Source organism: Athene cunicularia (genome assembly GCF_003259725.1).
Source record: "Athene cunicularia isolate RWA chromosome 6 unlocalized genomic scaffold, athCun1 chr6_part1, whole genome shotgun sequence".
Classification (NCBI taxonomy): Eukaryota; Metazoa; Chordata; class Aves; order Strigiformes; family Strigidae; genus Athene; species Athene cunicularia.
The window spans coordinates 4960451-4974212 of NW_020799105.1; the positions used below are offsets into that span (position 1 = coordinate 4960451).

The following is a 13762-nucleotide window of genomic DNA, read 5'->3' on the forward strand; positions in this document are numbered from 1 at the left end:
GGGAGGGAGGGAGAAACAGAAACAAGCCAGAAGCCACAAAAATGACATACAAAAAAAAAAAATTTATTTCTCATGTGCACATAAAGGGAAAAGAAAAGAGTCAAACAGAACTGAAGCAATGAGGAAAAGCCAAGAGTGGCTGCAGCAGCCTAGAATGGATATGACCCTGCACTTGGCACTGGTCCCCTCCCCTCCACGGTCTCATGTCTAGCTTAGCCTGGAGAGCATCAGCAGAGCTGCTTACGGTTGGATTTGTCATCAGTTATGTAACTGTCATTGTTTGGTCCCTCCTTCCTGCTTTGCAAGTTTGCCACCATCTTGGACCCAGCCAAGGAGCACACTGTGGTATTTGTGGGGTCCCTCAGAAGCCCTCATTCTGTCAGTGCCAAAGGGGGCATCTATGATTCTTATTTCTTTTCCCAGAGGGGTGCTTTTCCTTAGGGATAAAAGGGTGAGGTTTTTTCCAACAGTTCAGCAAACCAAAAATTCCTTTAGGAAAATGTTTATGTGCATATATAATTATATACTCAAGAGGAGAAAGAGGTGCAGGTTTTTTTGTTTTTGTTTTGTTGTTTAACATCCTCACATTCATGCTGTGATGAATTCTGAAGTCTTACTCTGAATTTGAATCATTGCTACTGATGGGTCAGAAAGCATGCAGACTTCTCCCTGTTTCCACAGCAGGGGCCTTTGCCACCAACTCTCCCCAACAGATTTACAGGTCACAAGGGTGTCAGCTTTAATGCATCCGTCTTGTGGAACCCTTCCCCCATCTTGCCCCACATCCCATTGGGCCAAAAGGACATGGGAGCTTCAGAGAACATGACTCAAAAGTGCTGCCCAGTTTTAAATGCCATGGTCCCTGTTACTTCCAGCAGAGCATGGCATTTGAGAACTCATGAGATTCTTCTCCCATGAAAAAATGGTGACAGAAGGAGATCCAGTCACACAACATTTCTGCTTGGTCCGTTAGATAAAGCAAACATAGCAGCAGAGAGAAGAATGACAGGAGAAGAAAAAAGGGAAGGGAGAGAAGGAAGAAGAATAAAGAAACAAATAATGATATGTGAGAAAAAGGAAAAGAGAGAAACGTTATGGAAACATTAATTATTATTCAGAATAATACTTAACACTTTGATAGAATTTTCTTTCCAGGATCTCAAAGCACTGAGCCAGTGCTAATTAATTCAGCTGCGCAATCCCCCTGTGATCTAGAAACTACTGTTATCCCCATTTTACAGAAGATTGGAATTGAGGTATAGGGGGGAAATTGGACTTGACAAAGATTCTCTAGAGCCATCAGGAGAAGTGGGGAGTTTCAGTCCTAGATACCTGCTCTCATATCAGAAATGCTGTTCCCTCTCTGGATAGAAAAGTGCATTGGGAATGAAGAATAATAAAAAAGAGATAGAAATGGAATGGAAAGAAGGTGTGAGAAAGAAATGGGAGAAAGGGAAGAGACAGCAGAATGGAGAGAGATGTGAGTCATAGACTTCACTGGATTTTGCATAGTGATTTCTTCCTCCAGTTCTTTTTCATTTTTTTTCTGTAAAACTTTTAAAGAAAAATGGAAAAAAAAAGTCCACCTATAACAAAGCAACTGTTGGCTTGTTGGGGAAGGGGTCCTTCCAAGGTTTGGCTGTTCCCTCAGGTTTTGGATTTGTGCTGTGCTTTATTGAACACATCGTTTTGTTTTCAGTGAGCACGAGACTTGCACAGTACAGACAGCGTGTTCCTTATCTACAGGATGAGACGAGGCTGTTTTAATAACTACCATGATGAAGATGGAGATGAACTTATATACAAGAGGAATTGCCTTCACATTACACACATTATCTTCCTACAAAGCAGCAATTGTTTTTGCAAATAACATAATATTAAATAATTGGTAGAATTTTTGCGTTTCCTGCATAGTCCAGTCTAATGGAATCTATATGAATATTGATGATTTTCTTCTGCATAATATCACCACATAAATCCCTGTGTCAGCTACTAGACTTTAGCTATAATACTGCTTTACAATGCATCCACTGACTGTAAATCAAAACAACCAACACAAGAAACTCTTTGGCAAATGTAATTCAGTACATTCGCATGGGGGTCTACAGATGGTGGTGGAAGAGGATTAGACTGCCCAGTCCTCTGCATAATTCTGCTTTCCTTCTAATTTTCCTGGTCAAACTACATGCCATACTTATGAACTTTCCAGACCAATCCAATGCCTGGTGGAAATCCTCTTTTATCAGTGGAGTTACACCAACAATGGATTTGGCCCTCCGAGGGTCAAATCAAGCCAGTCATGAGTGAGCCAACCAAATCCTGCTTTCATACCCTAGCTTGTGTCTCAAGTTTAGTGAAACACCATTGTAAAAATAAGCATTTCAGAGCTGCTAGCTTCTCTTGAGGTGGCCCCTGGACCACTGGTTGCCAAGTGTGAGGCATGACAGTCTCCATTTCTCTAGCCTTCTCAGGAGGGTCTCCATGCTGGTCCTGGGATTTACTGCCTCTGCCCTGACCACCTGCTAAGTGAAACGGAGTGGTGCACAAGTAGAGCAAAGGCTCTACTGAGAGACTAAAAGGGAGACTTTACTAACAGGGTCCAGCATCTATCTGGTGTCTTGTGGAGGAAAATAGAAGGAGTAGTGAAAGTAAATTTTTAGAAATTACTCAGAATTTTCTTCTCATATAGAATAAGATGAGATAAAGGGCCAAATTCTGGTCTCGGTGACAGTATAACAACTCTGCTATTTGCAGCAAGTTACTCAGAGGTAAGATGTGCAGAATGACATTTTTAATAGATCTGGAGTAACCTCTTTGATTTTATTCTGTACAGGAATAGATTTTAGTTCTATATCTTCTATGTAAACATCCCCCCCAAATACCCTTATCATTTGGGCACCCCATTAAAGAAGACACAGACCTATAATCAGCTAGAGCCATGCAAGGGCTAGAAGTGTTAGGTGAAAGGGGCCTTTGGGATCAACACAGCTGTTTACTGATGATGGATTTCATACATACAAGTTAAACTTGGAGACAGAATACCAAGTCCACAACCACATCTCCTCTGAGGCTTTGAACTTTAGATTTTATACATAATGTTGGCTGTACAGATTGCTCCGCTGTTCACTTTTATGCCTTTCGGGGGTTTGGTTCTCAATCCTGTCTTTGTCCATGGACAGTAGGCCACGAGTTTTATCTGAAACCTCTCTAAAACAACAATTATCTGCTTTGGCAGACTTGATGCCCTGGGGACAGGCTATAGCTGCCTTCATGTTTTGAGTATTTTTTAGGAAGTGTCAGTGCAAGGAACAGTTTATGAGTTTGCTGACGATACAGGAGTAATAAGCATTTCTATTGACAGTTAGCCTTTTGCAGAACAGTGTTTGCCAGTCACTTGGGAACCAAAAAGAGCAGAGAATCCCTAGAGAATCATCAGGTGAGCATTTGGGATAAGGGGTAAATATTAGGGTGCACAATATAGGATTGAAGATGAAAAGATGGGGGCTGTATGTTGGAACTGGCTGGTAGGATGTGGGCATGTGGATTTGAATGGAGCCCTATAAATTAGTAGGTGTAAGAGCAGATGGACTGGGAATCAAAGGGGCCATATACCAAGGCTATAGTGGTTAGGAAATCAGGTGCTGGGCACAGATAATGAGGCTGTTGTTACCGGCAGTGGGGATCTGGAGAATGGATGTTGGGCATATCTAAAATTGCGGAAGTTGGGATGTGGGTGAACTGAAGTCATCATGGGTACAGGGGTTAAGGTAAAAGGATCAGAGGCTAAGGGCTAGGGAACCAAGCAATAATCCCAGCCAATCCTGAATTTGTCCATCTCAGTCTCAGCTGTCCAGAGGGCAGTCAGATGGGCCCACATGAAGCCCCACACTTTCCACCACACAGCTCAGTTAGAGCGCAGCTGGGCTTGTTTTCTTTGTTTGCCAACCAGTGACATGGAAAACGTTTGTTGACTCAGAGTGCTTTTTTGTCGACTGATGTGTTTGGTAACTTTGTCAGATGTGACTTGTCCACACTGCTCCCCAGAGACAGGATTTGGGAAAGGGGGAGGAGGAGGAGGCGACCCGGTGGAGCTGGCATTCATTCCTCTCCAATACCACCATCCCATTGTAGTGCAAAACATAAAGGAAACAGAACCCTAGAGTGAAAGAGGAGCATCAAACGTCAGAGGAACTCATATGCCATTCAGGTGGTGGGGAGGGATGGGACTTGGAGTTTTATTTTTGTAGGGTTTTTTAATTATTATTTTGGTTTTTTTGTTGTTTTTGTTTGCTTGGGTTTTTTAGAAAATTGGGGATTTGTTCTTTTTTTTTTTTTTTTCCTTTTTACAGACCTTCATGACAAAGCATAAAAACACAGTTATATTTATATATCTATTTATATATTTCTTCATTTCGTCGGTTGGTTTGTAAATGTTGCTCCATCCTCCTGTCTGAGCTGATTGTGTGTCACAGAAATTGTGGGTGTATGTGTGAGGTTCCTCCCAACTCTGGCCTGCAAGGTCACCACGTGTGAGGTGCAGCCAACTATGGGGGAAGCCATGCTGGAGAGTGGGGATGAGGTGCACAGAGAACCCCTTGTGGGGTGCAGATAATTACTTGGTCCTTTTCTTCATTGCCAGATGGGCCAGGTCTCTGTACTGCCATCTTTGCTCTAGACAGATTGTTCCCTCTGTCTTGGGAAACAGGGTAAGCATCACAGGTTACACATGTTGAAGAGTCCACCACAGAAGAGCATATCTTTGGGGAACAGACTTTTGTGAGCGGCGTTCCTCCCTGCTTCCCCTGGCCCTTACCACTCCCAGAAGAAGGGGGTCCTGTAAGGCAGTGGTTGCCAGCTTCATTGTTTCCCAGTCCCCCTGAAGTCCTGGAAGCCAACGGGACTTCACGTGGCTGAGCTTTGCCCAGGCACAGTGGAGGGCTCCTGCAGGAGAAGCCACTTGGCCACAGGCTCTTCCTGGCGTGGAGGGAGCAGTCTGGGCGGGGGGTAGGGGGAGGGCAGGGGTCTCAGTCTCATGTGGTGAGCACTCGGTCTGGCGCCTTCGTGATGAAGAGGAAGGAACTGGACTGTGGGGAGGAACGGAGAAGGTCTCTTCACCCTTCCCAGGGATGGAGGGAGGTGATCAGACAGGTACAATGTGGAGGCCTAAGCTGTCGCCCTGCAGTTTCATGTGGTTTCCATGGTAACTAGTGGCGGTCATAGGCAGCGGCAGCAGTGGGAGGTGCGGAGCCCCGGGATGTGGCACTATAATAATAAGGGGAACCTGAAAGTTAACACAGGAGAAGAATGGACTGGTTGAAAGGACAAACAGTAAAAAAAAAAAACCAAACCAAACCAAACCAAAAACCAATCAAACGAAGAAAAGAAACAAAGGAAAACTGAAAAGGAAAGGAAAGGAAGAAAGGAAAGAAAAGGAACCAAAAGAACAAACTTGAGGAATCAGCTCTTAATGGGATTAGGGAAAGACAATCAGTGGAAGCCAACTGAGGGCCGTGTTTCAGCAGAGAGATGTTACTGTGGTGTCTGTCTCTGAAGCCCCTCTAAGGTAAGGAGATCCTTTTGCTCCTTCTGACTGTCAATAACTTGCCAAGAGGTAAGCCTGTGAGCACTGCAGCACAAATACATCACACCTGATCCAAGGCCACAAGGCAAGTGTCAGGGCCAGATGTTCTGAGCACACCTGACAAAGTATAATGGGTCACTTTTAAAACCAAGAGGAGAGAAATTAAACAAAATTATTTTTATTACTTGGCATTTTGGTCACAATTGACATGAAAGCTCTCTAGATGGTTATTGAATGTGTGTTAAATAGTGATTGATTATTAAAATCACATTTACTGATGTTTAACAACACAGTTTAACAACACAGGAATGAAATGTGCATCTATAATTCAGTCGTTAAACCTCAGTAAATACGTAGGTAATAATCACAGCTGATTTATTTTACATATAATAAATCTCTTCCTATTCCCTTGCAAAGAAATGTTGTGTTTGAAGATATGGTCGTATAGGAGTTTTTTCCCCTCTGAAAAAAACCTGACTATTTCTGAGCATATTAGTCACCGGAGCTGGATGCATCCCTGCAAGAAAACTCTACTGGCTATTAAAAAGCTAGTGATGCAGCCTTTTTCCCACTCTGGACGCTGTTCCAACTGGTCCAATAGGAAGAACTTCTATAGGATTTCAAGATCCCCAGGAACTGACTCTGAGTTTATCTTGGGAAAGGAGTGCAACCTCATCTGGATTTTTAATCAGACTTTGAATGGATGCTGATTGTAGCCTGAAAGAGTAGCAGAACCTGAATTTAACTTCAGATCTAATCTGGAATGAACTGTGGATTCAGCCCATGGAGAAGCTAGAGCTTAACTGGAATTCTGAACCATCTCATGGAAGAATTGGCTTCAGAACAGATACAAAATACACATGAGGTATATGCCTATCTAGACACTGGACTGGAGAGTGAAAAAAAAGGCCTTTCACCTGCCTAAATACTTGAAAACTCTCTTCAGAAACAAAAAAAAAAAACAAAGAAAACAAAGAGACAAACAGAAGGAGAGCGAGGCTGGGGGTGTGCTGTGGGAAAGAGGTACTCACTTAGTAATGCAGGGTTGCTGAACCGCCAGGCCTCATTGTAGGTTGTGTACTGAGGGTGACTGTAGGGGTTCCCAGAGAACTCACTCCCTGGAAGAAACCAAGGAAGGTATGAAATACAGTCAGGAATGATGATTTATGTTAGCTAGTCCATCAAGCCAGTGTTCATGCAGAATCCATGTGCCAGCAGGAAATATGTAGCTTTCTTGCCCAGTTGGGACTGTGCCCTTCAGGACACGGTAGTGTTTCTTCAATGCAATGTTACTTACCCATGCAATTAAAAAAAATAAGGCTGAGCTCTTCAGAATCAAAGAATTAGTTTAAAATAATGAAATTCAATAATACAAATAAATAATTAAACTGGTTTATTTTTTATTGCCTTCCAACCTCTGATTCTCAGGTTGCAGTAGGATTGCACATGCAAGCTTTTTCTGCGGTTAACTATCAGATTTCTTTTAAATAAGATCTAAGGTTCTTCAGTAGCGTCAAGACAGCAGACATGAGACCTTGACAGGACAAGCTTATGATAAACTCATTGGAAATAGCAGTGCTGTTGATGGTAATATGTATGGTTAAGTTTTGTTCACAGAGTACTGAGAGTGATCATGTATTTGTGGAGAAGACTATCATTTGGTTTTGGAAATATCCTGAGAATAGGGTGGGCTTAAATATAAATCAAAATGGAAAAGATATAAATCACTCTTCCTTTCTTATTCTATACGATGGTGTTAATCTGAAAAGTGACTCATATATGATTAACCTCACCTTTATGCTTAGTTGGTGCGTTACACAGAAAACTTGCTGTAAAGTTGCAGTTCCAGAAAATAATTTTCTAATGATTAGTGCTTTAGGTGCTATTCTGAATCTGAAAGACAAGCTGGGCTACAGCTCCCTTTGTCACATTCAGTAAAATGGGCCCAAACCAAAATACTTGTGAGCTTTGTGATCTAATAAGACCCTCACCCAAGATTTGAATGTTGTAGAGTCTTCTTAAATACTCAGTTTTATTGTGCATAAGAAGCTGAGTCTCCTTGTTTTATAGAAGGCTATGCAGGACTAAGGGAATTGTTTGGTAACTGAGGAGGTATGGTGCTTTATTCAAAATAAATCACACAAAACTTAAAAATGTATGATTCTGTTAAGTGAAAGCATGCCATTATCTGATCATAACCTCAATTTAATGCAGTACCAACAGACTGGGGACAATTAGTGCCATCTGATATGTATTACGTACTTAGAAGACAGTGAAAGAACGGCATGACTATTAGTTTCTGGTCTGCCCTGAGGTGGGGGTGGAGTTGTTACAACAGAAATATTTGGGAAGCACCTGGGGTTCCTTCTAGATAGGATGGAGTAGGGAAAGAAGGCAATGCAAGACACGCTGGATGCCTGTGATACAATTACCAAAGAAATGCCAATTAATTATACTGTAATCTCTGTAAATCTCCACTCACTGGATAGTTAAAGCCAAAACCACAGATTCTCAGATAGTGGAAATGAAGTCTGTTGAAATCAGGGGATTTGCACTGGTTTAAACCTGAGAATCTGTCCAGCCAGGTTTTTTAAAGACAGGATAATAACCAACACAGTTAGTAAGAAAATGTGTATGTATCAAAACCAGTCACCATCCAAAGGTATTTTAGTCACAGTAGTTTTCAGTTTCAGCATAAAACCTCATTTTGTTAACAGACCTTGCTAAATACTAATGATAATGACTCAGCATATTTCCATATCTAGAAATGTCTTGCACTGAAAAGCCTGACAGCTAACTGGGAAGGAATAGGTGAAACCTGCTAAGGTGACCAAGACGCTGTGGGATAGGATGCAAAGGCAAAAAGCAGTGCATAGTCCAGATTTATCTCTACCGAAGCAACTTATCCATGGGGTGTACTGGAATGAGTTTGCCCCCACAAAGAAGGAAAAAACTATCCGGATGAGAATTTTTGCTTTGAAACCCCTCATATAAACATCAATGTATGGAGAGAAGTTGTGCTGAAATTTCAAAGCTTCTCTCTCACCCTCTTCTGAGTTGTCACCCTAAACTGTTTATAGTGTTCCTAAAGCACAGGTTACGTAGAGGAGAAAGAGCCCCAGCTATGGTGAGCTGGGGAGGAGGGAGGGCAGCCACTGGAAACGGTGTTTATTGATGAGGAGTGAAAGCATGCATGCAGCAGGATAATGAGCTTTTGAGCTCAACTGTGACCAAGAGGAACTGAGCTATCGCCTTCCCCAATCACTAATGAAACAAGTGTAATTTCCTCATCAACATTGGATTCTGTTTAATGACTCCCTGCAGTTGCCATCACCAGCCGTCTGCAGGCTCTACACCGCTCTTTGTAAACTGCAGTTCCCTTCAGTGGGTGCTCACTTCACCAAAACAGTTTGCAGAAACTTGATGGCCTTTCTGGAAAAGAGGAATAATTGAGGCAGGGATCAAAGGTGCTCTGTTACCTGTGCAGAAAACATCTCTCAGATGTATAGGTTAAGCGCAGCACAGTACCTGTTCCATCCTCTTTGAGTGACTAACCCCTGCTTTTTCAAGTGTGTGCTCAGGGACTACTGGTTTTCATCCATGTCTGCAGCCTGGGACTTGAAGTTACAGGGAAGTGCAAATGCAGGATATGTATCTTACCACATTATCCACATAAACCTCAGAGATATTTGCATGCATGACTGACCATGTTGCAGGGATGTACTGCTACTGGAGACAAGCTCTTCTCTAGACTGTACAAGTAGAAGGCTAGTGAAAGGTTGTCACAGATAGAACAGAGAAGCTTTGGTCAGCACTGGTCAAACAATCTTCTCAGAAACAGTTTTCCACTGGAAAATGCTGTCTCATCGAAATGGAAATGTTTTTGCGTTAGCTTGTCAGCTTCAATGGAGTTTTGGAAAGAAAAGTTCTAAAATGATTGCAAATTGAAACAAAGTATTATATCTCAACTTTCTTGTTTTGTTTCATTTTGCCTTTCTCATCTCATTTAATTTCCTTTCAATTCTTTTAGTATTTTAATATGTCTTGACATCTAGAACATGTTGACATTATTGAAATGTTTCATCCTGATGTTTGCAAATTGAACTATTTAAAGATTCTGACTCCTCATACCAGTGCAAGATGAAAACAAATGTCAAAAAATCAAGAGTTTTGCATGGGTTGGAAATTCTGCTTTTTGACCAGTTCTCTTTTTAACTCTGCACCTTTATTTAGAGAAGGCAGAGCCTCTTCCTCATATTCACTCACATCTGGACAATAAGGTTTGTTTGCATGTCAGTATGTTTCTTAAAGATACTTCCTGAGTGGTTATCTTGCTGGCTTCTTGTTTCCAATATAGTTAAAGCGCTGACCCCTGATCTTTCTTGGCCTGGGGGCATGTAACAAACCATTGGCAACATCGTATTTGTTTTCTCTGCTCAACCTGGACTCTTAACAGAGGTTGCAAGCAAGCACAGAGAATCAATCCCATGAGGCCTATATTCTGTGCAATCTGTGCTCTGGGAACCTTTACTAACAGTATTTCTTGGTATCTGTATTTAAATCTTGGCATGTTTAGTCTTCTAATACAGAAACCATGAAGCATGAAGTGAGCCTAGCAGGTGCCAGGGTCGGAACAAATAAGGGAGGTCGTTTTCACACAATATGTAGTTAAACTACAGAACTTCTTGCCTTAGGTTGCTACAGATGTTAAAGGCTTTTATAGGTTCAAGAAGCACTGTTTAAGTTTGTGGAGGGGAAACCTATGGTGGTTCTTAATATTAAATAGAAAGATACTAAGTCAGGTTTAGGAAGTCTTTGAGCTGCAACCTGTTGGAGGCTGGGAGATTTTTTGAGAAAGTACTGGTAAGTGCTCTCTCTTATACTCTTATACCCTTCCCCAGGCATTTGCTTTTGGCCCCAGACAGAGAGTAGTGGCTGCAGAGATCTGCAGTGTGACCCATTAAATCCAAGTCTTATGTTCCTTCCCAGGAAGCCTTTTTATCTCCAGCTTGTTGGCTTCAGTCACGGGAATAGAAGGACTGCCAGGCTGGGTCTGACCAGTGGGGGTATGTCTGAAACAGCCAGAACTTGATGCTCTGTGGAAAGATGCAGTAACTACTGCAGGATGCCCAAGTAGGCCACCAGAAAAACTTCCTCTAATTTAATGTTGACATGAGATTTAAAGTAAAAATATCCATTTGACTTGAATAATATTTATTTGATGTATAACTCAACTTTTTTCTCTATTATCCTGTTCCCTTTTGGGGATATTTGTGTGGTTTTGGGGACACTGCTGTCTTATGGATAAGTAGCCTCCACATCAAGGAGCTGAAATACCCTATTCTTGGATAAGTGAACCCTGTGATTAGTGGTCTTAAAATTTTTGTCCCAGTTTAGATGTCAGCATCATCCTTGTGATGAGGATGTTAAATTTACGTAGCAATCACTGAACAGTTCAGAAATTAAGAACAGATAAAATTTGAGAAGAGACTGTTTTTTTGGAAGTACCTATTCAAAGAGCCAGCTATTTTGGTGTTATTAATCATTTCTATATGCCATGACCCTTCTGTAAGTTTTGACATATAACTGACTTAAATGTTGACAAGTTAATCTACTTACTGTTACAGGGGGGTGGTGGGGGAGGGGGCATATTAATTGATTCATATTATCTCAGTGCTCCTCTGATTCTGGAGCCAAACCATCTCCCTGAAAAATACAGTGCAGAAGGAGATGCCCTAAAATTTGCCAACTCTGTATCACCCCCAAAGTTCTGCAGGCTGGTCAACTATACTGAGAGACTAAAGTGTGGGTGAAGAGGGGACCAAACCACTATCTTTTCCTGATCTGAGGTCAATCACATAATCTTCACAGCACAGCCTGAGATTTTGTTGAGCCTTAGGATCATAAGGGGTAGGTAGGTGGTTTGCTCTGGAATGTGACCATAGGCATTAGCCAGTACTTCATAGTATATAAGCAGTGATTTGTCATTTAAAGATCTTAAGGCTTTGACCTGCAAACATTTCCTGTCAGTGATATTTTCACTGTCCTCACTGCAGTGTGTGTTCATACAGCTAGCTGTTTCAAGATTTGGAAGAGGGTTTAAATTAGACTTTTCACTCATAAGCTGTGGCAAATCATATCATAGTGATTTAAGAGCTTTCTATCCTCAGCTTTCTGCTGCTTCAGTTCTGGAGTCATCCCTTTAGTAGCAGAATGGACTGTGTACCTGCTCATTAGCCATCATGACTCACAACCCAGGGCAGTAACATAAACCAGGGGCAGATGAAGTTCTGAGCTACAGTGACTGAGAAACAAAACTCCTGCCTCTTCATTTATATACTGGGGATAACTGTCATCAGAGGAGTGGGAAATAGAGCCTGGGGTAATAAACTCTTCAGTTGCCCTAGGGTCTCTACTCCCTAAAGAGTGGGAGAATCCACATGCCAAGAGAAGGTGTTTCTCCAAAGGCATTGGGTAGCAAAGGAACAGTTTGCCTGTCAATGTAGGATTAAGTATATAGTTTCTTGGATTGGAGACATTATCTTACAAACAGGAGGCGGGTAAGTAGTTAGTTGTTAAAAGTGAATAGTTAGTTTCTCCTGAAATGCTGTTAATCACTGCTGAGTTCTTAGCTAGTTTAGTCTATGGAGAATAGGTCTCCAAAAACTGCAGGTATTAAATTACCATTGATTTTCAGTTTGATGCCCTGGATTTAGATAGAAGGTAAGTTGTTACCCTAAATTAGTAGATAGCTGAATATCCTGAGCCATGAACAGTACGTAATAATCTGCAAGGGTCATTGGAAAATAATTACATTAGCTAATGAATACTAAGGTTAATTAATTACCAATTAATTGCCACAGGTTATAGATAGCTAGTTGCCCATAGCAGCAGTGAATCAGTTACTAGGGAAAAAAGAGATACATTACAAAAAGAGTTGTTAGCTACATTGGTTATAGGCACCTGATGATTTCTTTATGAAAAGAATAGCCCTTAATATCAGCAAAGCAATAGCAAGACCAACTGTGAAAGCTCTTACAGTGCTAGTATACCATCCAAACATGCGCACACCGTTACTGAACTCTGAGAGCTGACTTACCAGGAACCATTCCTGCAAGAGTTGAGGTTGGGTAGCTGCCTTGTCCAGTTGGGGGAACATGAGGTGGGTAGCCAGGCAAGGTAGTGCTTGCCATATCACGACCTAGAAAGGGAAATAATCAGGACAGGTGTTCAGTAGGGATAAGATCTTTCAATATTGAAAACTAAATAAATCACCTTTTGTCCCACTGTCACATGACTAGCAGATTGATAGGCAAGTGCTGCGCAGCATTCTCTTACATAAGTGCTGTTCATCCACTGAAAATTTGGAGGGAAGGTTGCAGCACTTTTGATCTCACACTGTAAGGATGGATGTTAAAACTTAGCTTTGTGAGGCTCAAAAAGAATTTATTTTGTTTAATTGTAGATTTTGGATCTATTTTAACTGAATCAAAATGGCCCTGAGCTGCACAAACAATGGCAGCGTATTCATTGCCAGAGTAGCTGAGGTCTTGTATATATGCAGTGAATGCAGTTCCAAAATGTGGTGGTGTTGCTTTAGGGCATGGTCAATGTGCAAGGCATTGGAAAGTGATCCAAGAGTTTTCTGAGCCTGTCTCTTTTCCCACCTCTGCCATTGGCCTGCTGATGATTTTAGGCAAGTCACTTCACCTCTCTGTGCTGCTTTTTATGCTGCAAACTCTTTGGTGCAAGGGCACACATTTAGTACATTTGCACAGTGCTTATCATGACATAAATACTGGTTGGACTCCTCCCAAGGTGCTGGTATCATATATATAGTATTAGGATCATGCAAATTTCTTTGAGTCACTTAATTTTTATCACAGGTACAAGATTTTGTTAGGAATGCTTAAAGCTGTGCTATCTTTTCTCCACCAAAGAAGTAGAGAGTGATGTGGACTAGGTGGATGATTGTGTTTTATTTTTCATTTCTTAGGAAGTGCAGCTGGAGGCTTCTTGGTTAATGCCAGAGGCATTTCCTCATTTGGACTGGTTAGCCTGAAAATGGGCCAGCCAGAAGGGCATTTGCTGTTAGTGCTTATTGCATTTAAATGAACTAAAATAATCTCAGAAGCTGCTGGGAGTTTCAAGCCAACACCCACCACCCCCACCCCCACCCCC

The 13762-nt window shown here is 41.7% G+C and overlaps 1 protein-coding gene across 1 annotated transcript in view; it reads right to left on the reverse strand.

Moving 5' to 3' along the window:
* Window positions 1-63: 63 nt before the first annotated feature.
* Window positions 64-13762, reverse strand: part of PAX2 (paired box 2) — a 56018-nt gene continuing 42319 nt past the window's right edge. Inside the window, exons 7-9 of the mRNA XM_026851474.1 lie at window positions 12681-12782; window positions 6613-6699; window positions 64-5281 (exon numbers count right to left, since the gene is read on the reverse strand). Of these exons, the coding sequence (XP_026707275.1) occupies window positions 5205-5281; window positions 6613-6699; window positions 12681-12782 (266 nt within the window). The 3' untranslated portion in view covers window positions 64-5204. The remainder of the gene's footprint in view (window positions 5282-6612; window positions 6700-12680; window positions 12783-13762) is intronic.